Here is a 24773-nt window from a genome sequence, read left to right as displayed (position 1 = left end):
TTTGTCTTTTTATTTTAGGTGGTCTTATCAGCCATGAAAAACTTTTACTGCAGATCAATACTGAGCGAGAAATGGGAAACATGGGCTATAAACTAGGACAGGTTTGTTCAAGTTAATACATCAAGCCCAAACTTTTTAAAACTTTCTTGTCTTTATTCTCAAAAATCCAGTTTAAGAAGCATTGCTTAACATCCAATTTAGATTTAGTAAACTAAGGACAATCTTAAATCCTGACTGAAAACAAAACAAGTGAAGTTTTTTTTTGAGTTGTAAATAAATTTCCTAGCTAGGGAGCACAAGTTCTCCACCACGATTCGTTAAATACTTGTTAGCACCAAGTATAATGCCTTATCAATAATTCTGATGTTTAAATGCATAATTTAAATATTTCATTCCATGACTAAATTTAAACTCCATTTGGAAAAATAGTATTCCATTTTAAAAAGGCACATATGCATTAGCAAAAACTTTTCAATTTCAAATACTATATTTGAATAAGGTTTCTGTCACTGTTAAAAGATCTAAATTGCCCAAGTTAGTATTTCCAAGTAAGATATGGAAAATATCAGACTTATGTTGTCTGTCTCTAGGACCCGTTTCCCCCTTTATTAGTTGAGAATATTTTAACTTGCTGGATGTCATATTACTGTCCATTAGCAAGGCATTTGTATTTCCTACAAGAAAATCATTACAGCTATGACAATACCAACATTTTTATTGAAGGACTAGCAATGCAAAAGTTCTGATTGAGAAGGAACTTCTATTACAAAATACCATTTTTAGGTACTTTTTGTCACTGTTCAGGGCAACTGCACCCGTATTCCACCTCCATGGTCCCTTGAGGACACCCACTCTAGTCTCATAGCTCCACAGTCATTACCTCTCTTGAGAAGAGACCTACATGTCTCTCCCTCCTGACCTGGGTTTTTCCAGGCTACACAGTTCCCTGCCTCCATTTTGGCCAGTGTCTGTGCTTTGCTTTCTCTCCAGAAGCTACTAACAGCATAATTGCTATAGTTACAAGTTACCACACAGCTCTTTCTATGCAAGTACATTTTATACTTAAGGTGAAACCATTACAAATAAAGCACATTTAAAAACAAAAAATAACCTGCATGCATGCTAAAAAGCTTACAAGAGGTTACCCCAACTCCAGCCTCAGGCTCTCATAGAAGTCAGTCCTTCAAAACCCACAATTGAGTTCACCCCATTGCTATAAGTTCATAACTGTCTCAGATTCAGAATAAGAACTACCATGAATAGTTCAGCCTTTCATTGATGCTGCTTGGTCATTTGATCTTGGCCTCATGTAACAGGTGATAGCAAACAATAGTCCACTTCTAAGGGCATAGCTTCAAAAGGCTGGGTTTTGTGTAACCAGGAATTTGCATTCACCTCCCCGAGATAGTCTCCAGGAAAACCACTTAACACTTTTTGTTCCAAAAGTCCATTATTATCTGGCACATTATGCAACATAATCCTTTGTACCCCCAAGTCTGACATCTGTCACATTTCCCCACTGCAGATGTTACATACATTCCTGGCCCATGATAATAGATAAATCATTCATTTAAAATAATGGACCCCAAAGATACATAAACTTAATTCAGTAAGGTGTATCAAGGATATTGCTGAAAAATGCCATGTCTGCCACACTTACGTCCAAAAATATTACTGCCCAAGGTGAGTTTATTTGGCCAGGAAAGCTTTTTGTGTGCGTGTGCGCTATGGAGTGAAAATTAAGTTTATTCACAAGTTAACTTTTCTGATTTTTTTTTTCTTCAACTCCTCCAATTTAATTTCTTTTGTAAAATCTTCAAATATGTCATTGGCTCACTCCTTAATGACATGCCTTTGACATGTTTCAAGTAATTTTGTCAACAAAGCTGAGCATTACAATATTTTTCATTGTATAAACACATTATACAAACTTCTGGTGTTTAGCACTGTACCAGAGATGCAATATAGACAATTTAGCCTCACACATTGAAATAAATGATCTTCTGGAGTAGGGTGTTTGTGTGTTGAATTTCCTTTCAGTTTTTTTAATTGAAGTGACTCCATCATTAGACTAATATGCAGCTGTGAAATTAAGTTTAGCTTGCAGTCTAAAATATGACCCTGCCAAAATGCACCATGCACATTTGTGAATATTCTGGCAATTAGGATTTGTTGCTCATGATGAGTAACTTTATTTTTAAAATAACTTAATATTAGTCTTATTTTTCTTTCTCAAAATAACAAAAACATTTAATCCTTATCCAGAGATTAATCATTGGAGAGAATCATTTTTTACATCCGTAAAAATTAAAATGGCCAAATGGATTTTTTTCACATTCTTTATTCATTTCCTCACTCACCTATGTGCCTTTACTCCAAATCAGAAACCCAAACAAAACATTTTGCTATTTAGCTTGTGGACTGAGATCTTGTACCACTTTTTCTGCCTGGATTGAATTTTATTTCCAATTTGCAAGCCCCTGAAAACATGACATAAATATCCTTGATTGTTGTGTGTATAATGCTATATGTGGGTATTGTGTGTATAATATATATAAATATAAAATATTTATAAATATTAAAAAGGTTAGACTAAGGGAAAGTATGTATGTGTTGTGCTCCTATCTAGCTTTATATAATGCCAGCTAATTTAACTAAAATCATAACCTCAGTATAGTTGAATATCTTGGATGGACGTTGTGGTGTACACATCATCATTACAGCTGCTGCTTGCACAATATAGAGCAAACAAGAATGCAACATTTTAAGCCTATTTTATTTTTAAAAGGAGGAAGCAAATCTGTATTTTTTCTGAATAATTTTAGGGAAGGGATGGAAGAACATAAACATACACTTAGGAAAGATAAAGCTGGTTTAGCTAGACTAATTATTTGTGTAGAAACTTTTTTTTTTCAAGTTAGAATTCATAGAAATAACTTCATTCCCTGATTAAAGCAACTTTTTATATAGATAACTGGAGTAAAACCATGTTTTGTAGTCTAGGTTGAGACCAGAAATCCTCTCTCTAATTGTGATCCATGTAAGATTTTTAACTCCTTAGTCTCCCTCTCTTCCTTTAGAGCACTTAAACATACTTTAAAAATGTATTATATTTTGCTTTAAAATTCAGAATTGTGACTCAGCTTCTTACATAAAATGTAGTTATTGTAAGAAATGATATTTTGAACTTAAATTAGAAAAATTGGAGCTGCTCTGTGGTGGTCAAGAGATGGTTTCTCAGATGACTTGCAAACACAAGTTTTTACTGCAGTCTGCATTGCAGAACCAATGTATCTGAATCTTCAAGCTATATTGTACTCGGCTTATGCAGCAACAACAACAACAAAATTCCATCTAATTTCTGGTTTCATAAACTTATCAATGATAAGATAAGCAAGGGCACAACTTGCTTTTTGGAAACTGGTCTCAGCTTACTGTACTCGGGGAAAAATATCACTTTGACTTGTTATTGAGCAAACTGATACAAACATTCTTATTGTGTGCCAGATATGAATGTAATGCTTTACAGAAGTGTAACTAAGCAGTGCTATAAATATTTAACACTTGAGGCCAATATTTCCAATGAGTGCCTACTAAATTCATATCTTGGTACCCAAATGAAATCGTCCCATTTTTTCAGAGACAATGAACAATCCCAGTGATGATGATTTTTTTGAACAAAACTACTAGTGACCTTCTTACAGTTACCCTGGGAAGTATATTGAAGGATGTTCCAAAACATAGGTTTTTAAGGAGTTTACTTTTCTTGCTTAGTTTTCAAAGAACAGTAGAGCATGAAAGGTTTTAAAAATGCATCATAGAAATGAAATACACACTCAGTCTGACTCAGTGAGATTACACACACACAGACTTGCAAATCTGAAAATCATCATTACTTAATTTTTCTGCCCAATGCTGCAAACTGACAGCACAATGGAAATTAGCAAAACTGGCTGGGGATAATTGTTTTAGTGTAGATTGTGTTTCCTTCAACTTCAGTTTCACTATGGAATATTTGAAATGTTAGTAAATTACAGTAATAGATGAGCAGAAGATGGAAAGTTCTGGATCCAGATTTTTTAAAAAAAGTCACATTTAAAGTAATATTTTCAGTCAGAAGTTAGACGTAAAAATTGTAATATTAACCTGTACACGAGCAGGAATAATATAACATATAAAATTTAGGAGAGCCCTCAAAATCTTTTATACTAAATGGTGTTTTTCTAGAGTTGTGTGAAACTTTCATAGTGAAACCTGCAACAAAAGAAAACCTGGCTGGTTCTGGACTTAGTTATAAGCTCAACATTTTCATCAGGTTTTCTAAGATTCATTAACCGTTCAGCCAACTTGTCCCAGCTTTCATTAGCATTGGCCAGATTGATTTTAGTTTTGTCTGATTTTTTTTCATAGTTTCAACCCAACAGTGAGGCCATGTCAGCTAACTGGCACTTTGAGTTTGGGATTTATTTAGCCCCAAAAATTAGGGTGCAAAATCCAGTTATGCAAACTGGATGGGATTCACACATATTCAGATGTTCCCACAAAACCCTGTGGAATGATATCAGGGTTTCATGCTGATCTATTTTTTTTCCCCTCCTCCAGACATATCTAAGGGAAGGCAGCAATGTCACTGCATATATCTCATAGTAGAAGTCCTCTAATATTGCATATTACTTGAGCCTTGGCTGTTTTAAACATGACTGTTCAAACTCTGACCTTCCAATTCCCTTTCCTCACAAGCATTTTTCTGAAATTAGCATAGGAGTTGCGATTAGCTAAACCCAGTTAAGTTTCTAAACTTTTGCAAATGGCAGTAGACCCAGCAGTCACTAACCGTCCCATGTCCTCTTTAATTTTACAGTAGTAGCACTTTCTGAATTGTTTCTAGTTTGACACTAGAATATAAATAAAGGAAACATTTTTGAAAGTATTTTTGGCTAGAAAATTCAGGGTTGGGACTTGCTCATACATATATTGGTTCCCAGATAAGATACAGTTGGTTATAGCTATAGCTTAATGGGTCTGTGCTAATGTACTGTAAGTGTAGTGGTATGATCGATGCCTGTAAAACTCACTGTTGTGCCTGTAAACTCAATATGCCATACGTTTTTAGAAACAAGTTCAGTATTTGCAGTGAAGTGATAGGGTGCACAGCATAATCTTATTGCTGCCATATAAGCACAACACATATGCAACATAAAATACTATAAAAATAATGGTATAAAGGTTTTATAAACCTATCTTGATACTGTACAGTATTTTTGCTCCTCTTTTAAATAGAAAAGTTTGTTATAGCTTTTTTGTTCTAGCAACTTCTAATTTGATTATGAAAAAGCTAAATATTTTTCAAGTTAATGTTTTCTGATATTTAAGGTTTCTATACACTCCGTGTGGCTAGGAAATAACATCACTCCATTGAGAGAAGAGGAGTGGGATGAAGATGAAGAAGATGAGAATGATATGCCTGCTCCTTCTTCACCACCAACCTCTCCTATTAACTCCAGGTCACTTGTGTTGCTTTTTTTTCGTTTGCCACTTTGAAAAGACTTCAGTGCTAATAGTTCTTGCGTTTTGAAGTCATTAAAAGAGAATTATATGTTGCTTTTTATAAAATGGATGCTGTGTAAGGATTGCTTTTCTAATTACTTTGAAAAGAAACATGAATATAGTGATTGTAATCTTTGCTCATTGTACATTGCAGGAAACACCGGGCTGGGGTTGATATACATTCTTGCTCTCAGTTCTTGCTTGAACTGTACAGTCAATGGATATTGCCATCAAATCCTAGCAAGAGAACACCAGTCATTCTGATTAGTGAAGTGGTGCGATCAGTAAGTCTAAAAAATAAATTCTGTGTCATAATTGAGTGCACTTTCATGGTATGTTTGAGTTTACAGAGAGTTTATAAAGTAGCTTTTCCTAATATACAGAAAAACTGACTTCTGTAGGCATTGTCATTGATGTAATGATACATCCTTCATCCGTAATGGTAACTTAAATTTCAATGGGAAAGCTTTTGATTAAAATATATTAAGCTGTTTTAAGCACTCATTAATAGTAGAATATGTGTAAAATTGAGTTACAAATAAATATTTTATAAAAGAATAAATTTGAGAATAAATTCTTCCTTTACTTGCCTACCTATTAAGACTAGAGTTCATGATTCTGTGTTTACCCTGTAATATAATGAGGAAGAAAATATAAAAGCAGAGGAACAAATGATGTAAGTAGGCACTAAGATTATTATTGAAACATCTGATAAAATCTAGGATTCTTGAGGGATGGAGCACCTGGGAGTGATTGCCACTGAAATTTTTAAGATAATATAAATTGAAAGGCAATTATTCATAGACTTAGAAAATCTTAGGATGGGACACCCTTGCTACAAAGATAATGTATTGTGCATTTTTGGAAATCTGGGTTCATAATGTTGCTAAACAGTAACCTTCATTTGGACCCCAAAACTACTTATTTTACTTTAGTTGTTGGTTTTGTAAGCCAAAAGGGTAAGTAAAGAGAAGTTATTTTTTGAGTGCTTGTCTGTATGTTTTCCATGTCTGGTGCACGTTTGCCCCATGAACTTAATGGAAGTCTTTTGGCTAGCACTGTCGGTTAGGCTGCACCTACCTCTTTCATGCCCTTGAGCCCCCCAGCCTGAGAGCATAAGGGGGTGTGGAATGACCAACAGACCCTCAATTCCTTCTCACCACCCATGGCTGTAAGACTGAGCAAAGTTAGTGGTGTCTGATCTATTGCACTTGCGGTCCCTGTTCTTCTGTTAGTTATTTGGCTAAGCTTTTGCAAAGGTCTTATGTAACCCACTGGTGAGTGTGTTACAGTCCACTTCTATGTTGGTCAACAGAGCATATGAGTTGTTACAACCCCAGTTTACAGAACCCTTGGCTTGTAGCTCAAGCAGTTGCAAGCACCTCATGGCTTTTAGTTCTGTAGATCCCTGGTCTGTTGGCCAGGAGGGCGGCCATCGTGTTTACACTCAACTTGATGGGATTTCTGTGTATGTATGTAAAACATAACTTTTGAATGCTGCAACAGACCATTCCCTGAGATTCTGGAATTGATCAAGGCGTCAGTGGCCAGAGCCCTGTTGATTTTGGGGGATATCAGAAAAGGGGATATGAGAGACACCTGAAGCCCTGACATCTCTTTAGCACAGCCACAGCCTCAAGCGGTGTTCCAGTTGTCTATAGATTAATGCCTTCCATCATAACTATACTCCTATCACAGGTCTGCCTATCCTCCCAATTGAGTTTAATATGTTGTCACCATTGCCATGACACTGTTACCTTCCTCGAAGCAGTTAATTTGACGGTCACTTCTAGAGCCGTCAGCCAGTTTTGGGAGATCCTTACCCTTTCCCCACCCTTTTTGGGAACCATTTCTTTAGTTTTCAGGAAGCCTGAAACCATATTTCCATTGACCAATGAGTGCTGGAGGTAATAGGGGAAAAGTTGCTCCATTCAGCTTCAAGACTTTCCTACCGTCCATCTGTCTTCACCATCCCTTTTCTGGACCCCGTTCTTATGAGAGTCTATTACATTGGGAGGCACAATCCCTCCTGAAATTAGGAGCAATGTGAGGCGGCTCCTCCTCGGTTTGTAAGAAAGGGCTTTTATTCCCATTATTTTCTGGTCCCCCCAAAAATCAATAGGCTGCCTCATCCTAGACCTAAAAACCTAAACACATTCATCGGCCAATTCAAGTTCTGGATTGTGACCCTGTCCTCAGTAATCACCACCTTGGATCCTCTAGACTGATTTGCAGCTGTTGAGCTCCAGGATGCATGTTTTCATCCATCCAGCGCACAGGAAATCTCTACATTTTTGTGGTCAGCAACACACACGTTCAGTACAAAGTGTGTCTTTTGGTTTGTCAAAAGCCCCAAGAACTTTTGTGAAATGTTTGGTTGCAGTAGCAGCTCATTTAATGTACTTTGATGTCTGGTTGGTTCAAGGAACTTCTCCCTAGCAAGTCATGGACAGGATTCAGTATATTGTCTCCTTGTGTGGTTGAGTATATTCTACAGGTTTAGGGCTCAATATAAACAAGGACTAATCCTCCCTAACTCATGCTCAGAAAATGTAATTTATCAGAGCCCAGATACACTTTTGCTGTGGTGTAGTCTGTCTACCTTGAGCCAAATTTGACATGTCTCTACTAATCAACCAACATCAAGAAAATCCTCAAACGACTGTAAGGACATATCTGTCTGGTAGGACGTGGTCTTATGCGCATTTGTGACTGCAATCGCCAGACTCCATCAATGTTGTCAGAGGAATGGTTGTAGTCCTCTTATAGCCCACACCTTCATAATAAAGACATGAAGATTCAAATCCCCCAAGTCTTGAGGTGGTTAAACTGGTAGAAGGACCACATCAAGTATGTAAGGGTGTTGCTTTCTACCCATCACTTCCTGTGAAGTGTACAGTGACCGATGTTTCGATGCCTAGATGAGCTCCCCATCCTAGCTATCTCAGAGCACAGGTTTGGTGGTCCAAAGAGAAAATTGTTACATATAAGTGTTCTAGAATACAGAGCAGTGTCTTGCTTATATGGCTTTTCTCAGCCACATCAGGGGACAAAGCATCTGAATAATGACACACTATAACTGCAACATTTTATGTAAATAAGCAGGGAAGGACCAGATCCATTTGTCTATGCAAGAAAGCCATTACCTGTGGAAAGGCATATCCAACACCAAATAACTGTTTTGATAATCCACTTGCCATGTCTTCAGAATATGCCAGCAGATATTTCTAATAGAACCACAAGTGGTTTGTGAAGGACTCTGTCATTGGGTCAGTGTTTGACCAGTGGGATTTTCCTTGCACAGATTTGTTTGCAATCAAGAACAAGAAGTACAAAAATTTCTGCTCCACCAGAGGACCGAGTCCCAGTTCACAGTCAGATGCTTTTCCAATTCTGTGGACTCAAGGTCTATATTATGACTGCCTATCCATCCATCTGATCCCATGAATAATGAAAAAGATCACGCAGGATTTGGGATTAATCACTCTGTTAGCCTTACCTGGCCAGGTGGTAGAGCTCAACAGGTTGTCCATATAGTCCCCCAATAACTTTTTCTTTCCCTTAGGACTTAATCAGCCAGGACAAGGGAAGAAAACTTCATTCAGACCTGGCATCTCTACATGTCATGACATGGAAGCTGTGTTGTTGGTGTATGTAGAGAGAACCTTCTCTACATATGGACCTCCAGGGCAGATTAGCACGTCATACAACACAAGAGCACATGCAGCTTCTGGAGTTTGTTTCAGAAACATTCCATAACTAACATATATACGACAGCTAGTTGGAAGATGATATGTATCTTTCTTAAGCTTTATTCCATGGCAGAGGCATCTCTATCTGGTGCTTGATTTGGTAGAGCTGTGCTACAGTCATTATTTTAGTTAGAATCCAAGCACCTGTCTCTGTTATCTTGTCCACTGCTTGTGAGTCACCAGATGAGGAATACATATAGACAAGCACTTGAAGAAGAAAGGGAAGTTACTTAACTTGTATAGTGACTGGAGCTCTTCCAGATATATTATCTATATGTAGTCCTCAACCCACCCTCCTTTCCCAGCTACTGCAAGGTCTAACAACACTGGAATTCCATATTGGTGAAGGAAATGAGGGTTGGTTGGTCACTTCGCCCACTTTATGCCCTCAAGCGAGGGGGCTTAAGGGCATGAAAGGCACAGGCATGGTCCAGTGGGCACTACTGATTCCAATCTTGGCCTGGGGCAGAAGTGCCCCAGACGTGGAATACGTATTGAGAACACATCTTAGATCCAAGTTACTGTGCAATCCAAGTGGTTTTGGGTTTTTTTGACTCCTGTTCAGGGGTCAAGTGATAGTAAAAATACCTGGGTGGTAGAAAAGAGCATTGAGGAATATGTTTGGGGCGCCACCCCGATACATATTCAAGACTGAGTTAGCTAACACATTGATTAAGATAGTAAGCAATTCAGCCATAATTCCTAAAACAAAGCAGGGAGCATTTTCTGATGTTTTGTGTTATTGTTATTTAAGAGATACAGAATCCTAAACTCTGCTTTCAGAAGGTATGTAAGAAGAACTGGCTTTAAATATTTTCTTTTAAAATGTGTGTAAATGTCATTCTACCATCTTGGGTTCTTTGTCTTTTTAAAGTTTGACTGTTTCTTTTTAAGCCAGTGTCTGATTAGGCTATATCTGATTTTACTGTAGTTTTTAAATTAAAACTTTTTATAGCCCATGTTACAATAAAAGGAGTTTAATTTTTTTTTTCTGGTAGTTATATTAAGCGGGGACAGTCTGTTTGTGACTTGATAATTACAGATTTTTCTACTCCATTTTTATCATGTTCACAGCTTCTGGCAGTGTCTGACTTGTTTACAGAAAGGAATCAATTTGAGATGATGTACACCACACTGACAGAATTGCGGAAGGTGCATCCATCAGAAGATGAGATTCTCATTCAGTATTTGGTACCAGCCACATGTAAAGCAGCTGCTGTTCTTGGAATGGTAAGAAATTGTCACTTAAAAGTTGTGGCAAGTCTGTGAATGTACTGCTATTTTGGTCTATTTGGTACTGGAATTGCTGCACTTCTGCCACAAAGAACTGGCATACTTTCAGAGGTTTTTAGGGAGCACCTGTCATAGTGGCAGCTTCATATTTTTAATACATTTTTAATTACTTCTCATCCATCCATTTTTTTTTATAATTTTAATAATTAATTTAACTTAATCAAAGCTAGACCCAGTGTCTTTGTGTCCTGAAGTCTGCTATATTTGTGGCTTGGAGTGTTCTGGGGAATGAATTCCAGAGGGGAGGACCTTAAATGGCAGAGTAGTAAATAAAGATGAGGACAGGGCAGTCATACAGAGCGATTTGGATCACTTGGTAAGCTGGGCCCATTCAAACAGAGTTTTAATATAGCCAAATGCAAAGTTATACTTCTAGGAACTAGGAATGCAAGCAATATGTATAGAATGGGGGATGTATGCTGGAAAGCCATTACTTTAGGAAAGATCTAGAGGTTATGGTGAACAAGTAAGTCAATATTAGCTCCCAGTGCAATGCTGTGGCAAATAGAACTAATATGATCCGTAGATGTATGAACAGGGAAGTAGGGATGTGATTTTGACTCTGTATATGGCATTGGTAAGACTGACTTTGGAATTCTGTGTCCAATTCTGGTGTCCCTAGTTTAAAAACTATGTTGAAAAATTAGGGAGGGTGTAGAAAAGAGCCAGAAACATTATTCAAGGGCTGGAGAAAATGCCTTACAGCGAGAAGTTTAAAGAGCTCAAACTGTGTAGCCTAGCATAAAGAAAATTGAGAAGTACTGGATTACTGTATTGAAGTACTTTCATGGGGAGAAGAGACTGGGTACCAACAGGCTCTTTAATGTAGTGGAGAAAGGCACAAGATGTTTAGGAAGTGAAATCAGACATATTCAAATTGGAAATAGGCACAAATTTTTAGCAGTTAAGGTGGGGAAAAAACTGGAACAACCAACCAAGGAAAATGGTGGATTCTCCACCTCCTGATGTCTTCAAATCAAAACTGGCTACCTTCCTGGAAGATATACTGTAGTCAAACACAAGTAATTGGGCTCAATACAGGGGTAACTGCATGAAATTTAAGGTCCTGTGATATGCAAGAGGTTAGCCTAGATCAGGAGTGGCCAACCTGAGCCTGAGAAGGAGCCAGAATTCACCAATGTACAATGCCAGAGAGCCACAGTAATACGTCAGCAGGCCCCCATCAGCTCCTCCCACCCATCGGCAGCCCTGCAGATCAGCACCTCCCCTTCCCTCCCAGTCAGCTGTTTCGTGGCATGCAGGAGGCTCTGGGGAAGAAGAGGAGGAGCGAAGGCACTGCAGGTTCAGGGGAGGGGGCAGGAAGGGGTGGAGTGGGGGTGGGGCCTGTGGCAGAGCCAGGGGTTGAGCAGTGAGCACCCCCCAGCACACTGGGAAATTGGCACCTGTAGCTGCAGCCCTGGAATCGGTGCCTATACAAGGAGCCGCATATTAACTTCTAAAGATATGCATGTGGCTCTGGAGCCACAGGTTGGCCACCCGTGGCCTAGATGATCTAATGTTGCCTTCTGGCTTTAAATTCTGTGAAGCTGAGAGCCTTCCTCTGGTCCAGCAAGAGCCTTCATTTGATTTTTAACTGCTATGACAAGGGATATGATAAGAGGCCATCTCCCCGATAGCCAGGTACCAGATTATTCAGCGCTTTAAAGATAAGCAGCAGCCCCTTCAATTACCCCCCCAAAACCAGACAGGAAACCTTTGTAGAGACTTGAACACAGGTCTGTCTATGTAGTGGTTCATGCCACTCAGAAGTTGGGTAGTTGCATTGCGAGCTAGATTGTAGATTAGGATGGACGTTTGTAGTCCTAAAAAGAGTGCATTTTAGTATTCTAGCAAAGGCATGGAGGCCCATTGCTGGGTCCACACTAGGAGTGAGTGGCCATAATCTTATGATCAGTTGTAGATAGTGAATGTTACCGTTGAGCTGCTGCTGTTACCACAGAGAGCCTGAGCAGTGATAGATCCACTAAGACTCCAATCCTGAAAGTCATTGTAGTGAAATACATTTTCCAATATATGGTGCAGAAACCACCTTCACTCACACCCAACCACTTCCACTAAAAATTCTCATTCCATTCATGAAGCTCATAGAAAGCAAAGCTGTTGCCATCAACATCTCCCTGTAAACTTTCATAAAGCCACTTGGTTACCCTCCTTAAAATCTTCTTTGCTGTGATGTGTACAAAAAGGTTGACAATGGTTAGGCAGCTAGTGTGCTGTGCTTAACTGTTGTCTCATTATGTCCTTGAATGGGTGCCCCTCCTCCACCTGCTGTCTCTTGGCTTTGGGGCAAGGGCCGTCTTGTTACGTTTATAAGTGCTTAGCATAGTGAGGCCCTGAGCGGGATTCCAGGTGCTACTGCAATATAAATAACCTGCATTCCAGCCTTCTCAGCTTCTGCTTCTTCTGTTACAATCCTCTAATACCATGTTCGCCCTCGAGGACTAAACATACAGGTGGTGGGGAGGAAGTGGTGTCCAGATGTGACTGTCAGTGGCCATGGGTAACAGACTATTAACAGTGTGTCCAAATGACTGAGGCTCCATGGTAATGTTTACCATAGATGCCGTTTAGAGTGCTTATGTGCCAAGCATCCTTATATGCAGATCTTGGGCATATAGCAATCTGTTCCATATATTAGCGTTCTTCCTCACACATCCACCAGTTTGGAGGACCATGGACAGATTAGAAACTTCTCGGAGCTCAAGGCCTACATATAAGGATGCTTAGTATGTAAATATCCTAATCTGCATCCATGGCATCCCTTACCTATCAGTAGTATTAGTGCTTCCCCTAAACTGATGATATATTATCACAGAACTTCTTTTCCAAATGTGACATTATCATCTTGGTGCAGTGGTTTACCATTTCACTTGCAAAAAGTTGATAAAATACTTACACTGATTTAATGTTATGATCTCTCTGAGGAGAATGCTTTTACACTGAGAATTAGATGCAACCTCTTTAGTTTAACTAAATTTGCAAGCCAGAATATACCAGTTTTCCAACTTACTCCAATCTCCCTTAGTACATTATTCAGATATCTAAGCACTTGTTTTGTGTAAACCTCTGATTCATGGTACATTTTCTAGTCTTTAGTTCACCATCAAAAACTTTTCCACTTTTAATGAGTCATCAGAATGCTGCATTGGTCCAGTGATGCTTTTAGTGCATCGTTTTGTTTATGTGCATTAGGATAAAGCTGTAGCCGAGCCAGTAAGCCGTCTGTTGGAATCAACACTACGCAGCACCCATATGCCAAGTCGGATTGGAGCTCTGCATGGAATTCTTTACATCCTTGAATGTGACCTGCTTGATGAAACAGCAAAGCAACTCATTCCAATTATCAGCGAGTATTTGCTTTCCAATCTGAGAGGGATAGCACAGTAGGTGTTATGTATTAGAAATTTTGCAGCGTTTTAATGCAAAGAACAATTTGAACTGTAGAATAAGCATCTAGAAATATGCTGATTTATACAGATCTCTTGATCCTGTAAAACAAGCTTTTTTTAGAAGATTCTGAGGACTTCAGGTTGAGAATATGCTAATTAAATTTCTTGCAATGTTACTATTTTTGCTTCTGATTCCAATTGAAAATAGAGTGCATAGTAATGAGCAAAAAGCTTTTACATTTCAGGTTTGAACCTCAAAAAGATAGTTGGTTTCAAGATTGAGGTGAATAGTCAATTTTTATTTTTATATGGACGTTGTTTGCCTGTCCCCTAGCCATTTTGAAATGTAACAGCCTCTCAGACTGGAAACTAAAGGTTTCTATCATAGTAGCTGATACATACTAGTGTTCCTTGCCACCACTTTCAGCTTTGATTTGCAGAAGTGACGTGCTTGAAGGAAGAGTGAGAAATAAGTGTTCCCTGAGGGGGTCCACAGAATTTCTTACATTTCCAAGGGGGTCTGTACCTCCATCTGAAATTTTTTAAGGATCCACAAATGAAAAAAGATTGAAAACCATTGTCATAAAGGGTTTAAACTTTCTTCTTCGAGTGCTTGCACATTTTGATCCCACTGTAGGTGTGTGCTGAGCACAATCGCCAGAAAATTTTCCCTCGGTGGTACCCGTCAGGGTGGCTCGAGCATCCTCTGGGGTGCTCATAGCATTGGGTGTGCTTGTTGCACCGGTATAGAGGGTCCAGCTCACTCCGTGTCCCCACAGTTCTTTCTTACTGCCTATGATCGTTGCTGGAACTGTTCCTCTTGCTTTGACCAGTGTTCTCAGTGAACTTTGTTTCCTCTGATTATTGTATATAGTTGGCATAGTTGTTAGTCAGTTAGTATAGTTTGCATATCTTGGTTAGTTAGCGGAGTTTTGTCCTTATCTGTTGCCTAGGCATGCCTAGGTCGCTGGGCTTCAAACCTTGTACCTCCTGCAACAAGACTTTGTCCCTGTGTGACCCTGAAGTGCTTGGATGAGGCTCACGTCGGGGACCACTGCCAGATTTGAAGGGATTTTAAGCCCCATACAAAGAGAGAGGTTGAAGTTCCTGATTATGGAGGTGGCACTGAGACCTTCCTCTGAGTTCAGCCAGTCGGACTCAGTATCAAGCACCTCGGCATCAGTGCGCTCCTCCTACCATGCGGGAGTCCCAGCACTGTTCACCATCCCCAGTGCAGAGGAAGAGACATAAGAAGCAGCCAGCTGAGAGGGGATGTTCCCTGACACCTAAGAAGGCCAGGCATGTGGAGCATATCAGAGTGTGATCTAAGCCAGGCCACTGCTCTGCCGCAGCAGTCAGCGTCACTGACTCCGGCCCATATACGGACGCCATTGAGTCCAGTACCAGATTAACAGTCCGCACTGGAGGGACAGTGCAGTACCAGTGCTATTGCAATGCTGTCCATGCTGGCTTCACTCACTGCCACCAGGCACCTGCTATTGGTACTGGTGTCATTGACAGTGCAAGAGCCAGTGGTATGGGTGCTGGCGGGCAGGAGAGAGCTTGTGGCCACCAGTTACTGTTCTGTACCAGGCCGTCCGGTACTGTCTAAGGGGAAACTGACCATGCTGGCCCCGACGCTGGCTTTCCCACTTTGGCACTGCTCTCCATCACCGGTGGGAGCCACTCCTCCGTGGTCATCAGATAGACACACCTCATTGTCGGAGTCAGAGGTTGGGTTGTACTACTCTCATCTGCTGCGGATCAGGGCACAGGAATGCCATCGAGTGCTTCGCCTAGTGGTCACTGGAGACCTATGCTGATGCAGTGTCCCTTTTGGAATCCATGGGGATTTCCCCCAATCCTGGGGCCCCATTTGAGGTGCTCTTATTCAGTGGCCTCTGAGAGAAGGGCACTGCTCCCCATCAGGCAGCATCTGATCCAGATTCTGGTACCGAGTCCAGTGCTGAGTTTCAGGAACCAGTCTGTGGGATCTGGTCGGCGCAGAAGGGGAAGAGGAGTGCCCTCAGCCGCCGCCTCTTCTCCTGATGAGGCTATGTCAGGAACAGGAGTGTTGCTGCCCCAAGATGACTGTAAGGTCCACCAGGAACAGCTAAGATGGTGGCCCAAAATTTGGGCATTCAGGTGGAGATAGTAAGAGTCCTCTCATTGTCTGGTGGACATTTTGGCTGCAGCAGTTGCTCTGCCTCTCAGTGAGGTCATCATGAAACCGGTGAAAGCCTTGTAGTAAACTTCCACCTTCCTGCCCAGGGTTATGAATTCTTGTACACTAATCCCAATCTTACCCTCCCACTCCCCGCCCCCCCCAATCCCCGGTGGTCTCCATTGCCAACAAAAAAGAAAGGCAGGGTCTGTAAGGTGCAACACCTAAAGAAAAATACTCTTAAAAAGTTGGACCTATTCGGAAGAAAGGTCTACTCTACCAGGGGTCTGCAACTCAGGATCACTAACCAGCAGGTGCTGCTGGGCAGATACGTCGTCTTCATGTGGGACTCCATGTTGAAGTTCACAGACTTGCTGCCACAAGAGGCTGTATTGGAGTTCTCCACGCTGGTAGATGAGGGGAAATCCATAGCGTGGGCTTCTGTGCAAGCTTCCCTGATTGCAGCAGATTCAGTGGTCATGTCCATGGCTTCCACAGTAGCCATGCATAAGAGTTCACTGCTATAGTCCTCCGGTCTCCTGTGGGAGGTCCAGCAAACCCTCCAGGATCTTCCCTTCGAGGGGGCTTTGCTCTGTTTGGAGCAGACTGACTAGAAGCTTCATGGGCTGAAGGACTCCAGGGCTACCCAGTGACTTCAAGAAAGCACTACAGACCTCAGCAGTCCTCCTGGTATTCCGCCTCACCAGCCCATCAAGACATGCAGAGGAAAAGGAGCAGGGGCTTTAGGCGTAGACCACCATCCCCTTCTAGCTCTAAGTCAATATCTGCTCCACCCAGACAGCAAGAAGGCTCCAAGCAGCTTTTGATGGGACGCTCAAGGATATTTTACCAGTTCTCATGTTTCTTTATCATATTTCCCCCTTTATTTGCAGACTGCCTGTCCCACTTCAGCTGTGCATGATCCAGTATCACTACAGACTGGGTGCTGAAAACAATGGAAGTGGGATGTATCCTCCAGTTCAGTTCTACCCCTCCTTTTCACTCTTCCTCCCCATGCCTCTTCAGGGATTCCTCTCATGAGCAACTTCTGACCCAGGAAGTTCAATCTCTCCTTTGGGTGGGGACCATGGAAGAGGTTCCACAAAATCTAAGGGGGACAGCATTCTACTCCCGTTATTTCCTAATTCTGAAGGTGCAGACCTATTCTAGACCTGCGCCAGCTCAACAGCTATCTCATGAAATTAAAGTTCCGCATGGTCTCCCTGGCTTCCATTATTTCTTCTCTGGATCCCGGGGGCTGGTATACCATCTTCCATTTAAGAGATGCCTACTTTCACATATCAATCTTTCAAGGCCACAGAAGATTCTTCAGGTTCGTTGTGAACCAAATGCACTGCTGATTCGCAGTATTCCTCTTTGGCCTGTTGGCAGCTCTATGGGTATTTAGAAAATGCATGGTGGTAGTGGCAGCCTTCCTGAGGAAGCTAGGAGTGCAAGTCTACCTGCATCTGGATGACTGGCTAGGCCAGTGGTTTTCAACCTGTGACCTGTGGGCCACTTGCGGCCCAATCAGCACAAAGGTGCAGCCCATGTGACATCCTCAGGGCCATAGAGGTAGTATTGGGTCCGGCCCACAATGGTAAATAGGTTGAGAACCACTGGGCTAGGCAGATGCATGTCAAGAGCTCAGATGGAGTCCGGCATCCTCGCATCCTCCTCATCCAGTTGACATTCCAGGCCCTAGGCCTGCTAATAAATGTACAGAAGTCCATTCTCACTGCAGTACAGAGGACAGAGATTATTGGAGCTGTGCTCGACTACCCAGGCCAGAGCCTTCCTTCCAGAAGATTGGTTTCAGACAATGATGTCCCTGATATTGTCCTTGAAGTGCACTATAGTTACAACAGCCCAAAATTGTCTGAGGCTTTTGGGTCACATGGCTTCCTGTACGTACGTAGTGCAGCACACAAGAGTATATCTGAAACCCCTTCTGGCATGGCTGGCCTCGATGTACTCACCAGACTGCCACCACCCAGACTTGGTTCTTATGGTACTTTCCCCAGACCTCACCTCCCTCAACTGGTGGCTGGACCTGCTGGTGGTTTGTGCTGGTGTTCCCTTTTCACGACCCCAACTGTAGATATCCCTGGTATCAGACACATCAGCGTTAGGCTGGGGGCTCACCTGGGGCACCTCAGGACTCAAGGCCTTTGGCCTTCAGAAGAGCTCTTGCTACGCATCACTGAAGAGCTCAGGGCAGTTCATCTGGCCTGTCAGGCATTCCCACCTCACATTACAGGCAAGTGTGTGTTGATTCTTATAGTCAGTCATGTTCTTTCTCAGCAGGCAGGGAGGAGCTCACTCTTCTCCTCTGTGTAGTGAAGCAGTTCAGCTGTGGGAGTTCTGCATAGCCCATTCAATCTAACTGGAGGCTTCTCATCTTCCAGGAGCATAAAAGGAGCTGGAAGATCGCCTCACCAAGTCTTTCTCCAGTCACCACAAGTGGTCTTTTCACCTGGACATCATGAGGGGCATTTACCAGCAGTATGGGACTCCCCAGGCAGGCCTGTTTGAAACCAGGCACAACAGTGGAAGTGTCACCACTGAGACACTTCCTCTGAGTTGAGCCCTGCGAGGTCTCAGCCTGAGATCACTCACGGACGCCTTCCTACTACCATGGACAGGTCACCTGTACTACGCTTTCCCATCCTGCTCATGCACAAGATTCTGCTCTAGATCAAATAGGACCGGGTGTGGGTCGTTCTAATAGCCTCAGCTTGGCCCCACCAACATCAGTTTGCCACACTGCTAGGCCTTTCTGTGGCTGCTCCATTCCTGCTTCCTCTACGTCTGTCAGGACCATGGTTAGCTACTGCACCCGAACCTCAGCTCCCTCCACTTGACGGCCTGGAAGCTCCATGGCTAAATCCCAGAGAGCTGGCTTACTCAGATCAGGGCTGTCATGTCTTACTGGTATCAGGAAGCCCTCCATCCACTAGGGCTACTTACCTCGCAAAGTGGAAGTCGTTCTTCATCTGGGCTGCTCAGTGTGGAGTCTCGCCTGCATGGTCATTATTTCAGGACAATCTCAAGTCCTTGTTACACCTGAAACAGCAAGGTTTAACTATCTCCTTAATGAAGGTTCACCTTGCAGCACTATCAGCTTTCCATCCTCGGGTGGATAACCGGTCTGTTTTTTCACAAGAGATGTCTATCCGTTTCCTCAACATCGAGAAAGATTATACCACCAGGTGCAAGAGCCCATCCCCCCCTAGATCTAAACCTGGTCTTATCGGAACGTATGGTTCCCCCGTTGGAATGGTTAGCAAAGTGACATTGCTGTCGCACCTGAAATTTGTGTCTAAGGTGGTCTCTCTGTTTCATTAAAAGTAGGAGGCAAATTCTTGGTTTTTTTCCCCCTAAGCTGCATTCAATTCCAGAGGAGCTGTGTCTTCACACATTGAACATCAGACAATGTCTGACCTTTTTCTCTGGACAGGGCTAAACCCTTTTGGGCTTTGCCTTATCTGTGTCATATGCAGACTGTATGAAGGGACTGGCAGTCTTCTCATGGATAATTTCCTCCATCAAGACTGCATACAGAACAGCTTCGGCTACACACCGTCTATGGGTGCAAGCTCACACTACAAGAGTGCAAGGTACGTCAATAGCATTCTTAAGTGACGTCTCAATATTGGATATTTGAAGGACTGCTACATGGTCATCGATACGTATATTTATGAACCACTGTGCCATTACCACAGCATCCAGAGTGGCTACAAACTTCTGGAACACAGTCCTGCAGTCCTTGTTTAAATAGACTCTGAGCCCCTCTCCGTGGGGGTACTGCTTGTGGGTCACCTAAGTGGAATGCACGGCTGCATCTACTCGAGAAAAAGAAATGGTTACTTACTGTAACTGGTTCTTTGAGATGTGATGCAGAGGTGTATTTCACAACCCACCTGCTGTCTTTTCTGCATTAGAGTCTAGTCTCTGGTCGTTCAGTGCAAAGGAACTGCGGGGGGTCAAGGGAGCATAGCTTTGTATAGCCAGGGAGGGGGCTATGGATACTATAGGCAAAATTCTTCGGGTCTGGCATGGTGGGCACGCACACACCTACATGGAATACACGTCTGCATCACATCTCAAAGAATCACAGTTTACAGTAAGTAACCAATTCTTTACTGATATATAACCATTTGCTTTCTTGCTTATTTACAGCTCTGTAAATGTCCATAACCAACAGCATATTTTAGTGATGTGTGCTGCAGCATTCTACTTGATAGAGAATTACCCACTTGATGTAGGGCCTGAATTCTCTGCAGGAATTATACAGGTATGTATTGCACAGTGCTCCAGATTACAGAAGATTGATGCAATCTTGAATCAATGCAGATTTTTTTAAAAACTTTTAGGTGGATTATTATTGATAAGCTTTATGAAAGAAATGTTTTCTTCTTTGCATATATATTTCTATGGATGCTCCACCCTAGGATTTGCCTGTGCTCCCTGAGGGCCCACACCTGCACAGAGCAGCACTTTGTGCCTCCAAATGAGGTCATATAGGATACTTACCCGCCGCTACTCAGTTCCTTCTCAGCTCCCTGCAACTTGATACAGAGCAATTGTGTATCCCCTGATTCTTGGCTTCCTGCCTACCTTAACATAGTGACTTATTCTAAATTTTTCTTTTATTTGTTTAGTTATTTTATTTCTCTTTATAGCTTTAATACAGATGGGTATAGAAGGAGCTTGCCGCCCCCCCACCCTACACACACACCTTTTTCTTTGTCCTCTGAGTTACTCCAAAGACCCTGGGGATTAAACCCTGCCAAAGGTCTTTTCCTTGTAGTTGACAGGCATTCAATCTACCTCTGCTGCTTCTGAGACACCCATGTCCCATCAAAGTGTATAGTCTGTATGGGATTTAAACGCAGGTTGCAGACAGACAGGTAGGTTAGGCTGAAGCTCCTTCTAATGGAATACTCACTTGCCCCAGCTCCAGCCACACCTTCAGAGGCTAGGACTTCTTAGAAATAGAAGACTCTTTCCCCTGTTAGGGAAATAAGGAAGAGGGGTAGGTCATCCGTAAATCCCACTCTGAGACTTCACATCTGTCAAGGGGAATGGTTGAGGTTCCCATACAATTCCAGTACTGAGCTGTCAGTACCACATAAGAAGCAGCATGTGGAGAATTCTTCTAACAGATAGCACAGAGAGCCATCTGCCTCTCGGTACCGAGATGCACACAGGCTCCTACTCGTGCTCTGGTACTGTTGTCTTCTCTGCACTGGAGTTCTTTGGTCAGAGAAGTTCCTCTACAAGCCTCTCTAGTACCATCACTGCACTGACCAGTCTCCTGTACCAACTTCAGGATATCATAGCCCTCCAGCACCCTTCAGATTTCTCTCTTGGAGACCCTTTTCATACTGGAGGAACCGGAGTCCCCTCTATTATGGACTTCTATGAAAACCCCTTCCCTGGTACTGCTCAGTCACCTGCAACCGCAATCATCCTGGATTGAACTCCAATCAGGCCTCTGATACCAGCACCTTTATCTGATGCTTCCCATTTCAGTCAAGGGGTGACACTTCTTCAGAATCTAAGGTCTTGGTATAGGGCTCTTTTTTGGCACCATACTATCACACCCCACTGAGCTGTCATTCTGAGGAGGATCTTCTGGACCTCACCAGATTCCGTACATCCAAGGGTTGTGAATATCCTTGGGGAAAACCTTCTCTCTCCGCCCCCTCAGGGGACTCACTGGAATCCCTGGAGTCAGCTTGGTGAACAGTTTTATAGGGGACCAGCTAAAAAGAGATCCCAATATCTATTGGTACCGCATCACTGACAGGCACCACCTGACCTACCTTCCGTACTGCAGGATCATCCTTCGGTACCTTATGCCCCTTTGGCCCTGGTATGCACTGAAGAAAAGTAGGACCCACAGATGGAGGGAAACTCGCCCCATCAGCTAAGTTCTCTTCATCCCCCAAGTAAGCCCCCACCACCCTTTTTTGCTGACAACTTTCCAGCCTTCCAAGACCTCATTAAATATCTGACAGAATTCCCCCAGATCCCAGTAGAGGAGGTTCAGGAGTCTCAGTGCTCCTTGATGAACATTCTAAATATCACTCCTCAGGGCAAAATTACCCTCCCAATCAATGGAGCTCTGTTATCATCTACTTGCCCAATCTAGCGAACATCTGCCAATATCCAGCCCACCTGCTAAGTGGGCAGATAAAGTATAGTATAATAACCAAGCGAATGGAACATTTGTTTTCCCACCCCACTCCCAATTCCCTGGTGGTGAATGCAGGTAAAGACAGAAAATGACAAATCTGCTCCAGATCTTCTCCTTATGATGAGTCCAAATGTTTAGACCTCCTGGGTTGAAAAAGCTACTCCTCAGTAGCTCTCCAATTTCAAGTGGTAAACTACCAAGCCCGGGTGGCAGATTTTAACACACATTCTAAGTTCACACATTTTATTGGACATCTGCAACAGGACCAGAGGGAACAATTTCAGGCCATCATTTTGAAAGGTCAGTTAATAGCTAACACCTCTTTCCAAGCTGCCTTAGGTGCCACAGACATGGCTTCTAGAGCCTTAGCTATGGCTGTAGGTATGCAAAGAGCATCCTAGCTCTAGTCTTCTGGCCTCCCAAGAGAGGTGCAGAAATATGGTTGAAGACCTTCCCTTTGAAGGACCCAACTCCTCAGTGCTGACAGACTTCCCCCTCCACACCCTGAGGGATTGAGGTCAACTTTAAGGTCTCTGGGAGTTTACATTCCTGCAAGAAAGAAACAGTTTAGTCCCAAACATCACAGTGCTCTATATGGTATCAGTACCATTCTCAGCAAACTTTTCCCAGACCTTTGGACTTTCAGAGGAGGATATCTAGATCTCCAAAAAGAGACCACCCCTTTTTACAATATCTGCTCCTTCCTCTAAGAAACAATTTTACATCTTGGTCAAGGGCATCAAGCAACCTACTTTCCTGGATCCAGTGCTGTGCAATTCGATCCATTACCACCCCCTTAGGATAGTGTCTATCCCACTTCCTGCCTGCCTGGAGCAGGTTACCTCAGGCTAATGGATTTTGAAGTCATCAATGGGGGATGTTCCATCCACTTTCACACTATTTCCCTCCCTCCCCCCAACCTGCCTTCCCCATCCGTCTTCAGAGACACATTTCATGAAGATCTCTTAAAACAAGAGATCCAGTCTCTCTTACTCTTGGGGCAATCAAACTGGTTAGTCCAGAGTTTGTTGGGAGAGGGGCAGAGGATAGAGACTGATGCTCAACCTCAGAAACCTGAACGCCTACATCCTTTCCAAGCACTTCAGAACGGTGACACTAGCCATTATAAAGCCCATCCTTAGATATGGGAGATTGCCTCATCGATCTTGACCTGCAGGATGCCTTCTTTTATATAGCTTTCTACCCATCCCACAAACATTTCCTATGTTTCATAAAAGGCTCAGAATGCTGCCAGTACTGAGTCCCCAAAGGTCTTCACAAATCTCCTCGCATTAGCCTATTTATGACAGTGGGCCATAGCAGTATTCCCCTTACCTGAACGATTGACGTTTCGGGAGGTCCAGTTGGCAACCTCCAGGGTTCTAGCACTGTTTCAGTCTCTAGGACTTCGAATTAATCGGAAGACATTTACACTGACTCCCGTCCAAACAGTAGATTTAATCAGAACCACTGTAGACTCCCTAACTCCACAAAGAGAGTTTATCCAGTCTAATCTCAACAATACAACACAGTCTGCAAACAACTGCAAGGACCTGCCTACAACTCTTGGGCCACATGTTGGCATCCATCTTTGTCACACCTCACATGAGACTACATGTTGGGTGCCTTCACACAGACCTAAGCCATGTGTGCACCCCAGCATCCTCAAATGTATCACAGTACCTCAGAAAGTTCTGGACTCTTTCAGGTGGTGGAATGACCCACTGAAGGTCTGAGTGGGAACCCCAGTCTCATATACCCTACCCTCAAAGATCCTCACAACCGATATTTCTGTTTTGGGATGCATGGCTTACCTCCAAGGGGACACTGCGCAGGGCAAGTGGTCCACATAAAGGTCACACTCCGCATCCACGTTCTGGACTGGAGTCATTCGATAGGCCTATCAACACTTCCTTCACACCGTAAAGGGCCACTCCTTCAGGGTAAAGCTGGACAACAGGGCAATGATGTATTACATCAATTGACAGGGAAGAGAAAGATCCCAGCCCTTAAACATGCAGTCACCAAACTTGTGGAACCGATGCATTTCCCATGAGATAGGAATCTCAAGATTGTAGACTTTCTGAGCAGAAATTTCCTTCAAGATTACAAATGGGAGTTCAGTGATTCTGTCTTCCTTGGCATCTGCCAGATGTGGGGTCTCCCAGAAGCAGACCTCTTTAACACCCCAAACAATGCAAAATGTTGTCTTTTCTGCTCCAAGGGACTATAAGGCTGCAACTCATTGGGAGATGTCCTGATAACACCAGGGCCCTGTACCTGCTTTATGTTTACCAGCCTCTACTTCTAATTCTCAAGACCTTACTCAAACTGCATCAGGAAAGAGGGAGGGTTATCCTCACAGCACTGTCCTGGCCAAGACAAGTGTGGTAGTCAAACCT

The 24773-nt window shown here is 42.7% G+C and overlaps 1 protein-coding gene across 2 annotated transcripts in view; it reads left to right on the top strand.

The window, feature by feature from the left end:
- Window positions 1-24773, top strand: part of HTT (huntingtin) — a 183800-nt gene that overhangs the window by 151276 nt on the left and 7751 nt on the right. For both annotated transcript variants that reach the window (XM_084626754.1, XM_084626753.1), the window contains exons 57-62: window positions 19-101; window positions 5374-5504; window positions 5702-5831; window positions 10374-10529; window positions 13806-13996; window positions 20349-20463. In XM_084626754.1, coding sequence (XP_084482880.1) covers window positions 19-101; window positions 5374-5504; window positions 5702-5831; window positions 10374-10529; window positions 13806-13996; window positions 20349-20463 — 806 coding nt within the window. The remainder of the gene's footprint in view (window positions 1-18; window positions 102-5373; window positions 5505-5701; window positions 5832-10373; window positions 10530-13805; window positions 13997-20348; window positions 20464-24773) is intronic.

Source organism: Lepidochelys olivacea, assembly GCF_965140295.1.
Source record: "Lepidochelys olivacea isolate rLepOli2 genome assembly, chromosome: 4".
NCBI classification, from domain to species: Eukaryota; Metazoa; Chordata; order Testudines; family Cheloniidae; genus Lepidochelys; species Lepidochelys olivacea.
The sequence above is the reverse complement of the archived record's forward strand: the minus strand, read 5'-3'. Positions and strand labels throughout refer to the sequence as shown.